The sequence below is a fragment of the Vitis riparia genome, chromosome 13, assembly GCF_004353265.1.
Source record: "Vitis riparia cultivar Riparia Gloire de Montpellier isolate 1030 chromosome 13, EGFV_Vit.rip_1.0, whole genome shotgun sequence".
Taxonomy (NCBI): Eukaryota; Viridiplantae; Streptophyta; class Magnoliopsida; order Vitales; family Vitaceae; genus Vitis; species Vitis riparia.
In genome coordinates, this window is record NC_048443.1 from 13,509,963 (window position 1) to 13,532,368 (window position 22,406).

Consider the following 22,406-nt stretch of genomic DNA (forward strand, 5'->3'; position numbering starts at 1 on the left):
ACAATAAGGGGTCAGATAAATCCTCAACCAAAGTCTTCAAAGTGACTCAGAAAAAGGTAAGTGGTGAGTAGTACTGGGCCACCAAGGAACTACTGTGGAGCACTGAAAACGAACTTAAAGACATGTGTTAAAAGGACAAAATTGAGGGTCTACACATATTTTCAATTATTTTTTATATACACAATTTTAAAAATATATATTTTCCAAGATGTTTGATTTTTAAATAATAATAATAATCATTTATTTTTATTTTTTTTTGGAAAATGGTGTATTTTTTTCCAAATCACTAAATTATATTAAATTTTATTGAGGTTTGCAAAAGGAATAAAATTTAAATTAATGTTTTTCTATTCTTTTTTTTTTTTATAGTCAATAAAAGTCATTTTTGGAAAGATAAAAACTTCATATCATTTTTCTCAATTTTCATACTTTCTCTAGGTTTTGGGCTTAAATAGTGAACTTATATGGATCAAAATTTAATTTTTGAGCTCAACTAGGTCCAAAACACAATTGATTTTTTTTTTTCATAGCTTCGGGCTATGATTATTTTATCATAACAAAAATGTGCAAAGTAATATATAGCTTCAAGCTATGAATATGTAAATTTGTGCATAACTTCGAATTGTGAACTTTCATTATGTAAATTTATACATAACTTCAGACTATGAATATTTATTTATTTTATAGCTTTTGACTATATAATATTGTTTGGTATAACATCCAGTTATACCGTATAATTAAAAATAAATAATTAGGGATTATATATATAACTTCTGGTCATGTATCTGTAATTCTGTAATTTTTCCCATAACTTTTGTTTATAGGGATTATATATATATATATTCAAATAAAATAAATGAAAATAGAGATGAAAGGGTAATAAAATAAAAAATTATGATATAAGTTTATCACATACCTTTTTGTGAGAAAGAAAAGAGAAGAGTCTTTTATTTCTCTGAAAAAGAAAACGTCTTTCTATTTATCTGAATAGAGAAAAATCTTTCTATTTCTTTTGTAGAGACTAGTAATTATAATTTATGAAGCGAATAAAATAAATTTTCATTAAAAATATCTCCATTTTATAGAGTCACAAAGTAATATACATCAATATGAATGATTATTCACAAATTCTCATAATCCGATAAATTCTCATATTTTCTAACAGGAATATGTTTTTTTTTTTTTTTAAATTCAATTTTATATAATTGCGAAATGCATTTCTTAATGATATACTTTTTAATATAAAATTTTTTTTAATATGAAAATCGTGAAAGGTGCAACCTTTAAAATAAATTCAATTTTTTTTTAATACGTGATAATATGAAAACCTAGATTCCTCCTTACTCTGACACGTGCCCTTTTTAAGATTTTTTATTTTTATTTTTGTAATTGGCGTAGAAGTTAAAAAAGAAACCCCACAATGGTGTATCACGTTTGGTATCCCAGAAAATGAAGCCGACTGAGCTTAAATCAAACTGAGCCGTATACGGGTTTCAGCTTTTTTCTAACAAGGGTCTGTTTTCTATTCTTTCCCTGCATTTTCTCAGCAACTAACTCGAGCCTTTTTCATTGTTTTTCCTGCATTTTCTCTGAAACCAAACGGGGTGTAGAAAGGGCGTTTAGTCTGATTTCGGGAAATATTAGTCTTAAGTGGAAGAGCACATTGCAGAGCAAAAATGTGTAGAGTATGGGTTCATCTAGTGAGCATTGTGCTGTTATGGTGGTGGATAGCCATAGCAGAAGCAGAGTATATAAAATACAAAGACCCCAAGCAGCCATTGAAAGTCCGAATTACTGATCTTATGAGTCGGATGACTTTGGAAGAGAAGATTGGTCAGATGGTTCAGATCGATAGGATTGTTGCCACACCTGAGATAATGAAGAATTACTCCATTGGTAAATAAACAATTTTCTATTCATTTTTACTTAGAATTCGCGATGAGTCTGTTTTCTGAATTTCTTCGACGAGAATGCTTATGCAGGGTGCTTCAACATTAATCCATTTAGAGTAATAATTTAACGAAACTTTGACGATGATGGTTGAACTCAATACTAATTACTAACCAATGAAGAAAGAAAGAAGAATGCTGAAACAATAGATGGGAACTTACGTTTGAGTTTCATGCAGGGAGTGTATTGAGTGGTGGTGGGAGTACACCGCTGCCAGAGGCTAGTGCTGCAGATTGGGTCAATATGGTGAACATGTTTCAAAAGGGCTCCCTATCTACCCGTCTGGGGATTCCAATGATTTACGGAATTGATGCTGTTCATGGGCACAACAATGTCTATAATGCTACTATATTTCCCCATAATATTGGGCTTCGAGCTACCGGGCAAGTGGAGATTTCTGTGTCTTTGAATGAATGTTATTCTCTACCATTAAAAAGAGAAATGAATGTTATTCTCATATAGAATTTTAACCTTTTATTCTTACAGCATGATAAATTGTCCTAGCCTTCATTTTGTTCCTGTTTCTTTTGAATTTTCAGGATTCTATTGATACTAATTGATTGATTATATCTTTTCATTCCTCAGCTCATGTTGGTTGAGTACTGTGTAAAAATGCCATTGTCAGTAAAAACTTAAAGTTACTGCATCAGTTTTAAGTGGAATTCTGTCACTTTTGTGCCAAAAAAAGTAGAGTAACTCATAAAACTTCATTTTGGAGATTAACTTTATTATTAGCTAAGTGTTTTTTTTTTTTTTTTAATTTTTTTAATTTATTTTTTTTATAAATCTTTTATTATTGAAACCAGACTAAATGTTATTGAAACACAACCAATCTCTTAACATTCTAAGAAAAATACAGGGATCCTGAATTGGTGAGGAGGATTGGTGCTGCAACTGCACTTGAAGTTAGAGCTACAGGGATTCCTTATATCTTTGCTCCCTGCATTGCGGTAAATAATATACTAGTGTACTGCAAGTACCAGGGATTTGGTTTTGAAATTGTCCAATGGATGCCTTGAGCAATTTTGTAATATGATTCACGTTTTCCTTGAAACATTTTGTGTAGGTTTGTAGAGACCCAAGATGGGGTCGCTGTTATGAAAGCTATAGTGAGGACCACAAAATTGTCGAAGAAATGACAGATATCATATTGGGTTTACAAGGAGAAGTTCCAGCTGGATCCCGAAAGGCAGTTCCATATGTTGGTGGAAAGTATGAGCTCTACGACAGTAAAAGTACTTCCTTTATGGGATTAGCCAAGTTATTGGAAGCTTATACGTCAATCCGCTCAGATTTTTTCTTCATTTAGAAACACTAAATATTTTTTCCACATTGATGCACTGGTTCATGCGATCTAATCATGGATGAAATATAATAAGTAGGGTGGCTACTTCAGTGTTGTATGCTTAAACTCAAAATACAGTAAGAAACACCCTCTTTCCTCTGCACCACAACCTACCCCTGCATCTTCAATTTGCACCTCTGTTGATGAAGAATCCATTTTAATAAATGGATAATCTAGTCATCTAATATTCCTTACTGCTAGTCCATTAATGTTGTATTGGGAGATTTACAATGTCTTGGTTTGTCTTCATTCATGAACCATGTTTTGATTATTTGTTAAGAAAACAATAACTCATAGCTGCATGCATGTTCCTCACTCACCTGAACTTGCTTTGCTGTTTTCTTGATACTCCTTTAACTCTTTACATTAACTTATTTCCTGTAGGAACAAGGTTGCAGCTTGTGCAAAGCACTTTGTGGGCGATGGTGGTACAACCAAGGGCATTAATGAGAATAATACAGTGATTGACATGCATGGTTTACTAAGCATCCACATGCCTGCCTATGCTGACTCAATTTTTAAGGGTGTCTCAACAATCATGGTTTCATACTCCAGCTGGAATGGGATAAAGATGCATGCCAACCACTATCTAGTTACTAGATTCCTCAAGGAAACCCTCAAGTTCAAGGTTAAGTCCAAATTTTCATGTGAAGTGAACTTCTCTGTCGGTTCATTCAGAATTGAAACCATGTTGCTTTGACACTGAAACCTGGGGCAGAATACTGTCTTTTATGTATGGACATAGAATAGGACATGAAACACCCAGCCAACTTTCTGGAGGTAGCTATGTACCATTTCCTTAAATGGACTTTGTCTGATTTTATACTGGATTAGCTCAAATTAATAATAACATCTAGGGTTGTCAGAAGTTTGTTTGCGTTTGAGCTTGCTAGTGTAGCCTAGTTGGTCAGGGCGAATGCTGGGAGGTGTGGTCCTAGTAAGAGGCACATGGTCTTAGGTTTGAATCTTGCTACTGATGATACTTTGATTTACCCAATGTTGGTTGTTATTGGCGTGGTCAGCACCTTGAGGTTTCAGTTCCTATGGAGAGTCCTAAGGGCTTGGCCATAGAAGGTTCCTCAGTTATCAAAAAATTAAAAAAAAGAAGTTTGTTTGAGTCTGCATTCAGTCACTTTATGCAAACATGAAGAAATTTAAGTCCATTCTATGCTTGAACACAAGAAATAGGGTGTGCACTGGAGGATTGTTGTCTGTGTTTTATTTATCACATTTTATTTTCTCTCTTACCATTGTATGTGCATAGGGTGAAAATTATTGAGTTCTACCTGAAATGAAAGTGTAATATTCCTCATATCCTTAATTCCTACTTCACAGTGATTTCAGAATCACTTGGTGTCTATGATTCTATCACCTGTAAGTTTTCAACATAAACTGAAGAGTATCTCATTCTAACTCTACTGAGTGTTTTGGATGAACTATCAGGGTTTTGTTATTTCAGATTGGGAGGGCATTGACAGGATTACCTCACCACCTCATTCGAACTACTCATACTCTGTCCAAGCTGGGATTCAAGCTGGTATTGACATGGTTAGTGGCTTTTTTATGGGTATATCTCATATTATATTGCATTGATGACTAGCTCTTTTTTTTTTCCCACCCCAGTATACTAAATTCAAAAGTGAAAAGTCAGGTAGAAGTGAATGGTTTTGAAAAACTAGAATTTTGGTTCTTGGAATGTTTCAGGTCATGGTGCCCTTCAACTATATTGAGTTCATTGATGATCTTACATACATGGTCAAACACAAAATCATACCAATGGAGCGAATTGATGATGCAGTGGGGAGGATTTTACTAGTCAAGTTCACCATGGGTCTTTTTGAGAATCCTTTGGCTGATCTTAGCCTAGTCAACGAACTTGGAAAACAGGTTATTATCAAGAGTTAAAATTACTGACTTCTAAATTGGTAACTCAAATTATAAGTTTGATGTACTATGACATAAACACATCTAGTAACCAAATCTATTTTGAATATTAAATGCCATAATATACATAGCCTTTTTCCTTTTCTTGAAATGCATTATAGAGATGTATTTAGCCAGTAGCTTCCCATGTTCTGTGGGGTTTTGTCTATCTTGTTATGCTGTTTGTAAAAGATCATAAACCTTGTATCATAGAAAATATCAGTGCAAGGAATTATTGAGAGCCTTGTTTCTTAAACAGGAGCATAGAGATTTGGCGAGGGAAGCAGTGAGGAAATCACTTGTGCTGCTAAAGAATGGGAAAAATGCAAATGATCCATTGTTACCCCTTCCTAAGAAGACATCAAAAATCCTAGTTGCTGGTACCCATGCTGATAATTTGGGTTATCAATGTGGTGGGTGGACAATCAATTGGCAGGGATTTAATGGTAACAACTATACAAGTGGTATGTTCCTTTTCTTTTCTTTTTTTGTTTTTGTTTTTGTTATTATTATGCTTAGGCTTATAAGCTTCAAGATTCTATATTATCCACATTCATGGTTATTCAAAATCCCAAATTTTTCGTTCTTTTTCTCCTGCAAAGGACATCTTTATGTGGTGTTGTACCATATTTTGTTTTGCATGAAAAATACCTTATTGTTTTCCTCTTAACTATCTATAAAACTTTTGGGACGATGTTCTGGTTGTAGGAAAAATGGCCTGCAAAATTAAAAAAAAAGAAAAATGAAAGTGAAGAATGTGAAACAAAATCAAAATTGTATGTACCACATTAAAAATCTTTCTTAAGGAGAAGTATTTTCTCACTATGTGAATAGAAGAAATAATGTTCCAAGGAATCTGGCTCTAGATATACGAAACTCAAAGCTTCAAAAGCATTTTATGGAATGCTTTCCATAACTCCAAAAATGCCACAATTCAATTAGAGCAATAAAGAAATAATTAAAGTATTTTTTGGGGAGGACCCCTCATCCTTCTCTTGTACTTCTTTTCATATTAATATATCTTTTTGTAGACATCCAAAATTTTAGTGTATTAAATTACCATTAAATTGATCCTCAAAATTATAACTCCTTAGCTTAACAAAATTTAGGCTTGATAAGTGATAATTCATATACATTGAACATGTGTCATGCAATTCAAAAGGTGACATGTGGGGAAATTTGGAAGGCTGCAAAATTAAGTCAAAAGAGAATTAGAAATAAATATTCTCTTATTGGAAAATTTTCTAAATGAAGAGACAAGTTGCTAAAATCAAGGAAACAAATTCTTTGAATTAAACAATCAAATCTTGGGGATTTCTAATTTAATTGCCTAATTTTAGCTATAAATAATGGTGACTTTCTTCAATGGAGAGGATTAGAAAAACAACTTCACAAGGGAAAAGAGGCTTCACTGGGAGAAAAAGGTTTTTGCAAGGCATCCTTGCAAGTCCAAGAAATCGTAAAAGTACTACGTTCTTTACTAGTTAATAAGATCATTCGAGAACAAGCCACTTTAGGCCCTCGATTGATCTTTGACTCAAAGAAAATACTCTCATTGGGGGGTAAGTAAGAAAAATTGGCGAATTGATTTTCTAGTTCAATGGAAGGGAAGTTTGGAATCAGAGGCGAGTTGGGAAAGAGATGTCACTTGATGGCAATTTGAGGGGTGGTTTAGGCATACTTGCAAAGTAAGTTGACTAGGGCATCGACTTCAGCGGGTGGGGGTAGGTTTGTTACCCCCTTAGCCCCTTGACTCGGATGTTGGCATTAAGGGCCTCATGGGTAGGCCTTGCACCCATGAGGGCCCTAGGAAGGAAGCAAGGAAGACACAAAGGTTTGGTTGGCATCACTTAAGGAGGCAAAGTGTTGAGATAACACTTAGGTTGGTAGTAGCACCCTATGCACAACATGTCCAAGCGGCACGCTCAACACCCTTGTGCACTCCTACGTGCCCGCGTATCCACTCACACCAACAACCTCATGTGCACACTCTCGAGCTCCTGCATGCACCAGGTAGGCTTGGGCTCACACTCCCATGTGTGCACTCATGCACCAGGTGGGCCTGCGCCCACATTCCCATGCATGCACTCACACACGATAAGCAGGTCGTGCGCCCACTTGCAGCCTTAACAATGGTGCAACCCTAGCAATGGTATAGACTCAATGTGAGACTTATGATGGATTTGTGTATTTATTTAATAAATTCATGATTCCTCCTCAAGCAGGTTTAATGTTCCTTTAAAAATTTCTAAAACAACTAAAATTGCTCTTTAAGGGGAGGGGGGGAGGGTGGGGGACTCAAGCTGGGTACTAAGGCAAGGCTTTGGCCACATCAAGGGGGCATTGAGGCATGGCCTTGGCACACGGACAACATGCTAACACGCACACATGGGCTTCATGACGTGTGGCGTGCAACCCATGGTTGCAATGGTATGGGCTTTGGTGCAACCTTTCCCTAGTTAGAGTTGGTACGAGGGCGCTCAACCTCGTGGACTAAGGTGGTTTGTGAAGTCATGGGCGCAATGCCATGGCATTATGGTACTGCAACAAACATGACCAACTTAGATGGATGGTTGATGCATGGCACATGGGCGCAATTCCATGGCTCATTGCTGCAACCATGAAGGCTTGGGCACAACATGGGGTGTTATTGCAGCAATTACATGGATGACATGGTGGTGCATGGCTAACATAGGTAAGACACAGGAGGGCCTTGCAATAGATGGGTCATAACATGGACTGAAGCCCCAATGTGCCATGGGAACCTTGACATGGCATGGGGTTGAGCACTAGGTGTTTGATGTGGGCATGACACACATGCATTGAGGGAAAGAGATTGGAATGGCATGAGTTGACTTGCAAGCACAAACCAAAATTATCTTGGCCTGATCTGCTTAGAGAAGAGGTCATTTGGCTGAGTTACAAAGGGTGGTTGCTTAGCACTTGTTGGCAAAAGGCATCTTGGAGGAAGTTACTTGGCACCTATTGGGAAGAGGCACCTTGAGTGCAACAACCCTGACACAACATGAAAGGAACGTGAGATAGCTTGTGGTTGCATGTGGCATGAAGGGACACCTCGGTTTGAAAGAGTGTCTTCAGCTGGGTGGTTGTGGCAGTTGCACAACCACCACCACCCCGGGCTCTTAATTCAAATTCCAGTGTTTGAATTCAAAATTCAAATTTGAAGTATTGTGTATAAAAGCCTCCTGCATTGTTGAAAGATTTAGAGAAAATGCTTGATCATCTTGTAAGCATTGTGGGGTGGGTTCTCTGACTCTGTATAAGTGTTGAAACAATTTTGTAATTCTTGTAGTTGAGTAATAGCACAAGTTAGGAAAGGTTCCTGTATCCGGTTGCCTGTCATTTATGTTTGCTTTTGTTGTGGTAATTAAGAAGGTTGGCTAAGAAGGGATCTTAGCACCGCACACTTAGAAAAAAATTGGTGGTGATTTTGTTAAGTGTGACAATAGCACTTATACCCCTTTTTAGTAGGAGAATTTCCCAAGAAAGTGCACTTTAGAGCTTTAAGATCAAGTTTTGTCCTACCTCTATATAAACAAAAGCACCACACTCAAATACTCTTGGTGAAAGGGATCCAATGATATATGAATGAGGAAAATAATATTTCAATGTGTTAATAGGGGTTTGGGAATTCATAATCTTTGAAGGCATTATATTTATAAGGCATGCAATTGTAAGATACATCCTCCCAATAGTGTTTAGCGACATTTCTAGAAAACATTAATACCATAGCCACCTCTAATAAGTACCTTTTTTTCTTTTTGTTATCCCATTTGTTGTGGTATATCCACACGAGAAGTTTGATGCATGATCCCATTTGCAAGGAAATATGAACCCAAGGTGTGGCTAAGACATTGCCCTCCATTATCTTATCTCAACACTTGCAATTTTGGGTGAAATTGGTTTTCGATTAGTTTATGGAAATGTTTGAAGATGGTGTTAGTTTCAAATTTATTCTTGAGGAGATAAATCCAAGTAACATGGGTACAATCATTAATAAAACTAATGAACCACTAGAACCTTGAAAAACATTTACTTTTGAAGGATCCTAAACATCATTGTGCACCATGGAAAAAGGAGTTTTAAATCTCTTATTGCTTGGCGAAAAGGACACCTGGTGGTTTTTTTTACGAGTCACAAGCTTCACATTTAAACATAGACAAACCTAGGTTTGAGAACATTTCGGGGTACAATGCCTCTAATGACATAGAACTGGAATAATCAAATCTTTGATGGAGTAACCAAACCTCTACCTTTTGAACCTTGCAACTCATTGTTTGATAAACTTGCACATGATTATTCACCTTTGGCTTTAAGTAGTAAACTTGCACATGTTTATTCACCTTTGGCTTTAAGTAGAGTAAAGTTCCTATCTCTGTTTAAAATTGTCAATCACCTTCCCCGTAGCTAGGTCTTGAAAAACACAACAATTGGGAAAGAATGTTACTTAATGATTATGGGACTTTGTTAATTTATTGATGGACATCAAGTGCACAAGATAATAGGCATATGAAAAACAAAGAAGGGTAAAGAAAAGGTTAAACAACAACTAGATGCTTACCACTAATAAGGGTTAGAGACCCATTAGGAACCTTAACTTTTTCTTTTCTTGAACAAGGGGTACAAGTTGAGAACAGATTTTGACTCCTTTGTCATGTGATCAATGGCCCCTAAATCAATGATCTAAGGACTTGAAGAAGAGAAAACATTAAGGGTTGCATGAGTTTTACCTGATTTTGCAAAGGTACAAGAAGAGAAAGAAGGAACCTTGGATTTCCCTATCAATTTGTATAAGAGGTCTAGTTGTTCCTAGGTTAAAATAGGACTTTTTGAAGTGGAGGTAGCAGCTGGTTTTTCCTCAAATATAGTCTCCATGGAAGCTCCTTAGTAGGTTTTGCTATTTCTATTGGTTGGTTTGTTTTCCCTTTGCTCCAAATTATGGTTTTCGATGCAACTTTCAGCAAGTCTCCTTAGTATATTTTAGCTTGTTGCAATTATCGCACCAAAGAGTCTTTTTTTTTCATTCTTCCTAGATCCAAACTTTTGTGATCCGGTAAGGGAATTTTCTTGAATGGTGTTTAGGGTTGAATTCTCTTGTGAAGGAGGCCTTAACACCATTGCCTTCTACTTTCTTCACTATGAACGTGTGCATACACTTCTCTTAGCGATGGAAGGGGATCTAAGCTAAGGATTTGAGCCCTAACCTAGTCCAACGTAGAATAAAAGCCAGCTAGAACCTTGAATATCCTTTATTGCTCTATCCAAAAATGATTTTTGAGTCTTTTGTTAGTGATTATACATGGATAGGTCAAATCCAAGAAGGGCATGGATGATTGGTTAATAAAGTAGACGGGGCTTTACTTCTTTGCGTTGATAATTAGCATGAAAGGTCTTACATGTAGTTATCTAACAAGTTGGGTCTTAGCATAATGTTTCTTATGTCTTGTAGTGCAATCATAAAATTGTAGTAAGATATAGTTGTGGTTTATCAACACCATCTAGATTATGGGGTTTGGTTGGAATGTTGGTGTTTAATAGAGAGCCAAAATGTAAGAAAACCTTCACATCCCCAACAATGACTTCATGTAGTTTGATGCATAACATACATGATTTAACAAGTATATTCAATAAGGAAAATGCATAAGATTGTAAATTGGGACCACTTAGTCAAGAATGAGATCAAAATAGGAGGAGATGAGTTTACACAAGCCAAATCTACCTTTGATGGGGTGAAATCCACTTGAGGTGGATTACATAAGCCAAATCTACCTCTGAGATGGGTTTCTCAAGCAAATTTGGTTCTCAAAGTCTAATGTTGCTATGTTGACGTATGGCCCTCATTTTGTGCATTTTATCATCCTAAATCCATTTGTAGAGGCCAGAAGTGTTTAGGTATGATATATAATTGAAAGAGGTCACTAAAGGTTAGTTTGTTTCATTGGGCATATATTAAATCTTTAGTGATTTATTCTATGAATGTGAAAAGAGAAAGTTATTAATTTGATGAGCTTTGTTTGAATACATTTTGACAAATTATTTTCCTTTTGAAAATAAGTCAAAGATATCATACTTTGTGCATAAGTTAATAAAATTTAGGGTTTTTTAATCCAATAAAGAGGTAATCTATGTCTCATATAAATTATGGGAAGTCAATTTACAATCCTAGTTGATTTAGGAAGATGTCCTATGTGGCATGAGTAGTTTTAGTTTTCTTTTGTCCTCCATATAAAAGAGTAGAGGAAGAGAATTAAGAGACCTTTGGAGATATTTACATCCTTCCTTATTCTTCTCCAAAACCCTAGCCTCTCTTGAAAGTTTCTTGTATTCCAAATTGTCAAAGAAATTTTGGAGAACCAGATTGATTGTATTAAGTGGTTGAGTGGAACCTGCATCCTCTAGTGTAAAGGACCTTCAAGGATACTATTTAAAGAACTTTTAGGACTGAGACAAATTGGAAGAAAGTCAGAGATCCAGTTTCAAGATGTGGCTGCATCAAGTCTCATCAAAATAAAATATATTGAGGTAGCATCTGAAGTCAGTCTCGGATCATTCTAGGTTTATTCTACTTTTTGGTTATTTTTCTTTATGATGATCTTGGGCAACAAGTTATAATCTGGAAGTTATCTTACGCATTTGGATTTAGGTTTTGGAAAATTCTTTTATTTTGAAAATAATTTTCGGAAAACCAGTATAACATGTGCATAGATTACAAGTTTGGAAAGTTTTCAAAGTTCAAAGTTTCAATTTTCTTGAAACTTTTTGCAGTCCATAGACACAAGGCTGCTGTTCAGGGCCTGATTTCTCCTTCAAGGGGTACCAAAGCTGCCTCATGGTAAATCTATAACAAAAAAGAATGGATCTTGATGTGGAAATTGCATCTATATGATCAATTTCATATTTTTTTTTATAAATATGAAATTTTGGTTGCATGAGAAATTTCCAGATTTTTTGAACATTAAGATTATTTTTACTTTTTATTTCTATGTTTAGGATGCATAGAATATCATATCTAAGATAACAATGCATTTTTAGGATAAAGCCAAGAATTGATGTTTCTTGATTTTTATTGATATATAGAACTTGTTCTAGAATGCATCTTGATGTATATTATATGTATATATTGAATGTTTCTTTGCCTCAAGCATGGAATAGCATATCTAAGGTTAATTACATTTAGGCTACGTTTGGTTGGTGGGATAAGATAGGATAGGATATGTATATCCTAGGATATGATTTCCAATGGAATTTGATATCCTTGGATATTCATATCCTACAGATATGATATTTTGAAGTAGCATATCCTATACCATATTATATTTATATTTAATGTGTTAAATGAATAAAAAAAAATGAAATATATATTATTTTCAATATTTAAAATGAAAATTATATCACATTTAAATATTTTCAATTTAAAAAAATGAAATTTTTTTATGTTTAACAATATTCATGATGTAGGACAACCCTAGGATGGTTGCCTATACTCAAGGGTAGGTAGATTAGAGTTTTATTTTTTTGGGTGTAAGGAGAGGAACAAAGAATTAATTTTATAGTAGAGAAAATTATAAGATAAGAAATAGAGAGAAAGAAGAAACAATGAAGAAAAGATGGAAAACCTTAGAGTCTCACTAAGGCCTTCTAGGAGTCTCACCTAGAAAAAAATCAATGGAATCTCACCATTGAGGGTTGCAACCTTGCAATGAAAGAAAATATAATATTATTCATATTAATTCATCCGTTTGATTTACATTGATTAGCCTATTTATAGGCTTCTCTAAGAAATCCAAAGTCTATTAGGACTCTAATAACCTATTATGATTCTAATTCTAATTATAACATCCAAAATCTATTGGGTCTCTAATAACCTATCATGACTCAAATTCTAATTATATTATAACTCAACTAGCTAATCCTAATTAGACTCCAATAAATACCAATCCCAATTCAATTTTAATTAATATTAATCCTACTTAAAGTTTACTTAGGTCTTGCCTTTCTTCCTTGAATAAACTTTAAAAGGTTTTTCCCCATTAATTCATGATTAAATTATTTGAACTTTACAAATAATTTTTTTTTTAATATTATGTTATTTAGTATATAAAAATAATTTATATATCATATATTAATATTATTTTATAAATATTTTTTTAGTTTTTATTTTTTAATCATAAATTTAATTTATAATTAAAAAAAATTGTTTTGTAAAATGAGTATTTTAAAAATAAAAAATTGATAAAAAATAAATTTATCGTACATGGGATATGTATATCCCATGTAAAAGGGATAAAAAAAAAGGGTGAATAATATATACCACCACTTATTGAGGACATGTTGGTTATTGCTTTTAAAGGCTTGGGGAACTCATTAAGAGGCAAGACACTTTGGCAAATCGCTTGCCTTACTTTGTAATGGATGGTATGGCAAGAGAGAAACAATAGGATCTTTGGGGATAAGGGGAGAACGGAAGGAGATGTTATGGGACTTGATTATGTTCTTTTCCTCTCTTTGGGCCTCTTGTACTGCAGCTTTTAAAGGAGTTCCTCTAAGTGTTTTACATCTCAACTGGACTATGGTTTGCGCTTCAAAAGTTTGAGAGTGTTGGGTTTTTTCTGTGTTTTTAGTTTTCTTTAGTTGGGTGTTTTCTCTTTTGTTCAGTTTTTGTTTTGTGGGAAGGACCTCTCATCCTTCTCTTGGTTTCTTCTCTTTCTCTTGTATCTCTTCTTTCTCCTATATCTTTTCCTCTATTAATATACTTTTCTTCGTTTTTGATCAAAAAAATATATACCACCAGTTATCTTATCCCATGTTTGGTTGGCTGGATATATCATGAGATAGGATAAGTGATGGGATAACTTATTCTATTCCATCACCAACCAAACATGGGATATGATATAATATTTCCTCTCATATCCTATCTCATGCTATATCCAACCAACCAAACATAGCCTTAAAGTTTTTTGTTGTGTACCTTAGACTAAAAAAAGTTGTATAAATCTAAATTATAAATATAAGATTTATTTTGGATTGCATGTTGACTATTCTTGCTCCAAAATTATTTTATTGCCTTATTCTTGTCCCTAATCCTGTAATTTTGCCACCAAAACCCTTTTAACTCCATAACCAACTCTGCAAGTATCAGAGCTTTCTCAAACAAAAAGAAGCATGTGGAGACTTGTCTATTTTGACTGCTAATTAGCCCTAAAAAATTAGTGCTTTCCAGAGACAGCTTTAGAATAGTTGCAATAGCAACAAAAATGGCAAGAAGAATGTTCCCTATAATCATGGTTTCCAAATTCAATAGATTAACAACCCTTCTTCAATAGTCATCCAACTAACCGAAACTCTCAAAACTTCATCAAGGTGATTTGCCAAAAAAGTGACAAGCCTTGCCACATGGACAAGAAACAGTTTCGCCTTCATGGATTTCTAACCAGCGTGCTGCCAATTGTGCTCAACCTCTAGCACTACAAATCTAAACTGGCTAGTTAACCCAGGTGCATCTCATCATGTCACTACTGATCTGTGCAAGCTTGCCCTTCATAATGAATATGGAGGCCTTGTGGATGTGATTATAAGTGTAATGGAACTCGTCTCACTATCACTCACATTGGCTCCACTAAATTACTTTTCTCATCTCATTCTTTTAAGCTGTCTAATGTATTTTATGTTCCTTCCGTGCAGAAAAATATATCAACCGTTTCTCAATTTTGTAAAACAAAAACACCAAGATTGAATTTTTTCCATACATGTTCTTGTGAAGCATCTGAACATGGCAGCACCTCTGTTGAAAGGACTGAATAGAAATGTTTGAGTAGCCAAAAAATGCAAACTGAATTTGTGAGCCAACTTGTTACTTTTGTGGGTGTTAGCTCTCAGCTCAAGATTGACTTGAAACGTTTTGACCATCCAACCTCTCAAATTCTTCAGCTTTCTCTTCAGTTGTCTTCATCTTTCTAATGAGAGTCATAGGCTTTCATTTGGACTGTGTACATTTTTTAGTTGTGGTCCTTTTAGAACTTCTGTATATATATGTTTAGGGACCCGCTCCTATAGACCGTAGTAACAATTTTCAATGCTGTGCTCTCTTTGTTGATCATTTGAGAAGCATACTTGGCTCTACCTGGTCCACCAAAAATTTGATGTTTTAACCATATTTCCAAAATTTAAGCTCTTGTTAAAATTATTTTACTTCATTGTTTCAACATATTTGGATGGGGGTAGTGAATACGAAAAAGATCTATCTTTTTTCCTACAGAAGGAATTACCATCTTATCAACCCACACCACACATCTCAACATAATGGGGATATGAAGGTTATCCTCATTTATTTGGACTAGTTGACACTCTTACATCATGCCTTAATAACTCTGGAGTTTTGGAGTCTTGCCCTCCAAATTGTCACATATCTTATAAATTAGTTGCCTACACCACTATTACAACTCCTTCAAAGGCTTCACAATGCTATTCCAAATTATCAAAAACTTCAAGTTTTTGGTTCTATTTGTTATTTGTTGTTGAAGCCTAATTGTAACAAAGCTATCCTAAGTCATGTGTGTAAGGTTTTTGGGGTATTCTCTTCTCAAAAGTGCTTTCAAGTACTATGGCCTCACTTCTTAGAAGATTTTTGATCCTGGACATGTCCAATTTGATGGAATCATATTGCCTATCCAATAACTTGTTCCGTCATTACCTATAGTCACCTCTAGTAGCATTGCCTCATGGAGCCCCCATTTTTCTATGCAAATCAATCCTAGATGGAAAAAAAAGGTCATCTTGCAACATGGGTTAATTTCTGAGACCCCTTGAAGTTTGGATTAAATATACCTAATCACCATTGGTTTCAAATATTGTCAATTAACACCCTTATAAATTTATTCGGTTTATAAAATTTATTTTTAGAGTGATTTTAGGTAGGTATGCTTAACAATTCTCTAAAAAATAAAATTCATATATAAAATACGTCTATAGAGGTGCTAAGTGGCAAAATTTGAAACCAGTGGTGGCTTAGTGTATTTACACTAAATCTCCAGGGGAGTGAATGAAATTAACCCCTTGCAATATTTATGATGCATCTCTATCCACTTCAAATGGCAATGCAGTTACTGCTTCTATTTCACCCACTTCCTTGTTAGGTTCTTAATCTCACCCACCCTCGTAGTTGCGTTCCTCTACTTCTGCATTTGTTGTGCCCTCTACAATGCCAACCTAAATCCATCCTATGGTCACAAGATCTCATGATAGTATTTTTAGGCCCAAACATATTCTTTTCACCACTCAGCATAGTTTGCTTCCATCCCTTGAACTAACTCATGTAATTCAAGCTTTCAGAGGTACGAAATGGCTATTTAGTATGAGCCTTGAATTAATTGCTCTCATGAATAATGGAAATTTGACACTTTGTTCCATATCATGCTTCACAAAATAATGTCAGATGCAGGTGGGTTTTTTGTATCAAGCGCAACTTAGATGGAAGTATGAGTCCTTATAAAGAGCGTTTAGTGGCTTAAGGGTCCTGGCCTTGACCACATAAAAATATTCAGCCCTGGAGGCCAACCACCACTGGTTGATACTCTATATTGCTCTTTCACGAGGCTGGTTCATCTATTAAATGGATGTTAATAACGTGTTTCTTCAAGGATCTTTGTTATAGGAAGCTTAAAGAGTCTATTTGGGAACTGTAACTCGAAAACATGTTTAGTATTTTTTTGACAAAAAACGTATTTTGAGATTTGTTCTAAAAACAGGGTGTTTTCTTAGAAATAATTGTATAAATATGGAAAATAGCTAAAAACAAAAAACTACAAATAAGTTATTTTTAAGAAATATTTGAAAAGACAAAAAATAGGTTAAGAACATTCTAAGTTGCCAAATAGACTTATATTCTAAAAAATATCAAAGAATTATTTTTAAAAATTGTTCTCAAAATTTTCTTTGAGACTTATTTTTGAAAACGTTCCCATATAGGCATTTATAGCTCAACCATCTGGTTTTGTGGATACCAATTTTTGTAACCCATGAATGCAAAACTATGGAAGGGCATTTATGACTTCAAACAGGCACCTTGTGCCTAGTACAAAGAGTTTAGTGTATTTCTGGTACCCTATGCTTTGACAGTTCTAAGTTTGATTCTCCTTTCCTTTCTATTTGTTCTCATGATGGATAGCAATTTATTTCCTGGTATTTTTAGATGATCTCATTATCACAGGCACTGAAACTACCTTTGCTAAAAAATTTCTCCAAGATTTAGTCAAGAACCTTGGTTCCTTGCATTATTTTTGGGTGTTGAGGTGATTTCTATAAAAATGAACCTGTTTCTCACTCAAAAAGTATATTTGTGATCTCCTTGAGTGATTCTAGATGAGTGGTGCTAAGCCTGTGAGCTCATATATGTCTAGCAAAAATGTTCTTAATCTCCAAGATGGTGCATTTGCAACTTATCCCATTGAGTACTAATGTGCCATTGGAGCTCTACAGTATATCTCACCCATGTGTCTGGATATGGCCTACTTGACCAATAATTTATCAAAATTCATGCATGCCCTTTGCAGCTAAATCAAGCTGCAACTAAATGGCTACTCCATTATCTCAAAGCAACACTTCATCATGGCCTCTTTCTCAAATGCAGCTCTCCACTTAATTTACATATCTTCCCCATTGTGGATTGGCTGCAAATCATGATGACAGAACTTCTGTTACAGCTTACATTTTCTATCTTGGAGCTAATCTGATTTCATGTTGCTCCAAGAAGCAATATTCTCTTGCTGGATCTTCCGAAGCTGAAAACTGAGTAATTGCTGCTGGATTAAATTGGGTCACATCCTTCCTTAATGAGCTTCATGTGCCGCTCTCAATCCTTTGGGTTATATGCTGTGACAATATTGGAGCAACCAACAGCTGTGCCAATCCTACCTTTCACGCTCCAATGACGCACATTGACATATACTACCATTTTTTCTTGTAATTAGATCTCTAAAAGCATTTTTTTTTTAAACTGTCTCCCATGTTTCAACAAACGACCACTGGCAGATGTGTCCACTAAAGCAGCCCTTAGTCACACAATATCTTAATCCCTTGGGGTCCAAGATTGGTGTCCCCACTAGGAGCGCCATCTTCCAAGGGTATGTTAAAGACGTGGACTTGGATCTTTTCCCCAATTAGCTCGAGTCAGACCTTGATTTTAGGATTAATTGGCTCCTAACCTAGCCACAATTTGGGTAGTGAAGTGCAAATATTGATTAGTTTATTATTTGATATTTCTTTCTTGTATTTTATTTTATTTTTTTATTTTCTTTGATAGATAAATTTTTTCTCCATTGGGACTTGAACCTTAAACCTCCCATAAGCCCTTCCCATCCCTTTACCACTTGAGCCAGACCTCAAGTGTGTATATATATATATATACAATTGTCAACACTACAGAGGCTCTTTCATTATTTCCATTCCAGTATTTGTCTTATTCAATTATAGCCTTCTCATCTCCTAATTTTGTATTGCTCTTTTGAATTAGGTGGGTATTTTTCTTTCAACTATTTTTTGGTTGCACTGTAGACTAAAGTTTTTGGTTCCTTAAACCTTGTATCCAAATTCCTGGGTAAGATCTTGGTAGGAGACTGTCACACATAAATAATTAGCTATAAAAAGGTGATTTTAGTGGTACACCTTCCCCTAGTTTGTTTGGTGTTATCTACCTTTATTTTTTTGTCAATGACCATATGGCAGTCCAGAACAAGATATTGCACAGATATTCAAGAAAAAAGGAAAATTAACAAAATAAAAGGAGCTTGGAGCAAAGGCATTGGGCATTGAGAGGGAATATAGCAAAATAATTTTTATCTTCTTTAACATTACAGCATTCACAGTGATTCAGGGATTTCTGAAATATTTAGGAGAATCGGGACTAATTTTTAGGCAAACTATAAAAGAGAGGGTTATTTAAAAAGGTCTGAGAGCTTAATATTGTTTTTGGACACATTTGGCTGTTACTATGAAGTACCTGAGTAGAAAGTTATTTAAAAAGTCTTCACACAATCATAGTCTACACTCGAACAAATAGAACCTATTAATTTTCTTTTTAATTATTATGTCATATGGTTGTTTCTGATCCTGGAATGTTGACCAAAACTAAAACACCCTTCTTTCGCTTCCATGAGAAAAATTAAGTACTGGAAAGTACTGTAGCAAATAAGTTTGTTTGACAGACCTTCCCATGGGCAGGAACTACCATCCTTGGTGCCATAACATCTACAGTTGACCCAAGCACAAAGGTTGTCTACCGTGAGAACCCTGATGGTGACTTTGTGAAGTCCAACAATTTTGCTTTTGCTATTGTTGTTGTTGGTGAGTACCCTTATGCTGAGAGTATAGGGGACAGCGTGAGCCTCACAATGGTGGATCCTGGCACAAATGTCATCAGTAATGTTTGCAAAGCAGTCAAGTGCGTGGTTGTTATAATCTCTGGCAGACCGGTCGTGATTGAACCATATATGTCCTTAATTGATGCCCTGGTGGCTGCATGGTTGCCTGGCACTGAAGGGCAAGGCTTGACGGATGTCCTATTTGGGGACTATGGATTCAGTGGAAAGCTTTCACGAACATGGTTCAAAAATGTTGATCAGCTCCCCATGAATGTTGGGGATTCACACTATGATCCCCTCTTCCCTTTTGGTTTTGGACTCACTACAAAGACAGTTGTGGCAAGGTATGAATCTATCAATTAACAGAGTTTTTATACTTGCTGTTATTGTATGGCATTTGTTAAGATCCATTTTGATTTTCATTTCATATCCTGCATCCTAAAGGAACATTTATTTTAGAAATAAAATCAGATATGTTCTTTCTTATCATGTTTTATGATGATTCGAGTTGTTTTTCTATTAGCATTCCTTGCTAAAGGATTGGTTTGATTACACTCTTCTAGATTATGATGCTTCTAGTATTCTTTTTCTTTTCTTTATGCAGTCATAGGTGGAAGAGGACCATTTTGTTGGCATGGCATTTTATTTGAACCATTTATTTTACATTGCATGTGAAATGAATCTGTTTTTTATTTGAAAGGACCATTTTGCTAAGTTAAAAAAAAAAAAAAAAAAAGGAAGTCGTCTTGAAAGACATCAGTCACATCCTTTATCGCTGTCTTCTTTCTAATGACTCCAATGCTTTGTGATGAATCCTTTTTCAATTTGCAGTAACTCCTCATTAGAGCATTATTTGTTGGTCCATTCATATGTTATTACATTGTCAAGTGACAATGCTTGATTTATTCATATAATGAAATAGTGAGATGACTGATGGTGATGGATTTTGTTTTGTGTATAGGTCTACTTCAGCTGGTGTTGGTGGAAGGCCACATCTATTTACCATTATGGCTATGGTATTTATCAGTTTGTATCTCGGTATAACTCTGGACTGAAACAGCTCTGAATAAGTTAGCTGTATTTGAAACAGCTTTGGTATTTACCAGTGACAATCTCTTTTCCTTAGTTGACCAAATTTTGGCTCTTTTGAGAGGTTGAGATTTAATTACCGCACAATGGTAGATCTCATGCTACAAGACATTAAATAACTTTGTCATTGCCTACCCTGATAGTGGTAATGAATAGGTTAGATGCATTTGGTGCTTTTCTTCCACCCCATGTCCCCCCATCTTCATAAACTGTACCATAAAATAAGCTAAATTCAGTTAAGGAGCTTCAAAGCATTTGATTTAGAAAATAACTTATAAGCTCTGGTCACAAGTGTTGCATTCGTTATCCAAGAGCTGAAGTTTTTGTTTTCAGGTTGAATGAATGGTTTAGGAGTTGAACGATGGAGGTATGAGATGCCAAGAATTACAAGTGCAACATAGAATTGATGCAAATGGATTCTCTGGTATAAAGTCTGATACAGCTTTTGCTTGAACAAAGAGTTCTCGAGCTATGCCTCTCCTGTCTCCAGTATCTACTAGTTTGTGATTAATCTTACTATCTTAGAAATAAGCGGAATCATCTTCTCTCTTCAAATCTCTAGCACAAAACTTACAACAAAGAAACAAATAACCTTATAATTAATTGTATTTGATCTTTTCAATTCAAAACTCTTGCTTTACCACCCAAGAATTCTCAGGGAAGGTGAGGGATTTTGGCTAGAGATCTCGAAAGAAAGATTTTTCTTATGAGGGATAACTGTCTTGTGTCTGAAGAGTAAGAGGTTGGAATTAGGGGTTTGGGGGTTTTTAATAGTGGACAGTAAGACAAAGGGAGATTAGGGCCCATTTGAGAATGGTTTTAAAAAATAGTTCTCTAATGTTTCTTAGAACAAAAGTCTATTTAGAAATTTGGACATACCCTTAGCTTGTTTTCTATGTTTTCAAATATTTATTTAAAATAACTTTTGCTTACAATGTATTATTTTTCAATCATTTTTTGTATAATTTTTTTTTTAATGTTTCTTAGAAAATAAGTAAAAATGACTTAAAATAACTAAAATATACTATTAGAAAATACTTTGTTTTTAGAACAATTCTCAAATACTCGTTTTTGGAACAATTGACATCTAAATGTATTTTCATTTTTTTTTAGTTCTAAAAAAAATGTTCTTAAAAACAGTTCCCAAAACACAACTTATGACTTTTCCATCTTAAAGTCCACATAATGGAATACACTCCACAACCAAAGTTGCAAATATGGTTGTTGATTACTACTCAAAATGTGATATCCTACATCAAATAGGAGAAAAAAAATTATTGGTACTATTTATGTATGAATTTCTCTTAATCTTGTAAACATATTTTAAAGTTGTGAGACCTCCTTTAAACTTAAAGCGGATCATATCTACATGGTTGAGAGCATACCATTACAAATGGTATTAGTGTCAATCCTCAACTACGATGTGGGCCTTTATTTGTTCAACCTCGAAATCTTATGAGATACAACAAGTGTATTTATCTGCATAGGGGTAATTGTGATATCCCACATCAAATAGGGGAAAAAGTTCTTAACGTTATATATGTGTGGGCTTCTCTGAACCTTGTAGACATGTCTTAAAACCATGGGGACCCTTGGGCTTAAAGTGGATAATATTTACACGGTTGGGAGTGAATCATTACAAGTGGTATCAAAGCATTAGGCTATGATCTTTTTGAGAATTTGATTTAGTTTAGATTGTGGATAGATAAGGGATGCATTAGTTT

The 22,406-nt window shown here is 34.8% G+C and overlaps 1 protein-coding gene across 1 annotated transcript; it reads left to right on the forward strand.

The window, feature by feature from the left end:
- Positions 1–1,449: 1,449 nt before the first annotated feature.
- On the forward strand, positions 1,450–20,866 carry LOC117927640 (beta-glucosidase BoGH3B). Its single transcript, XM_034847266.1, has 10 exons — positions 1,450–1,896; positions 2,129–2,333; positions 2,810–2,900; positions 3,017–3,162; positions 3,680–3,923; positions 4,739–4,843; positions 5,000–5,182; positions 5,478–5,682; positions 19,454–19,937; positions 20,555–20,866. Exons 1-10 carry the CDS (start codon positions 1,677–1,679, stop codon positions 20,646–20,648), a joined length of 1,977 nt encoding a protein of 658 aa, XP_034703157.1. The 5' UTR covers positions 1,450–1,676; the 3' UTR covers positions 20,649–20,866.
- Positions 20,867–22,406: the final 1,540 nt, after the last annotated feature.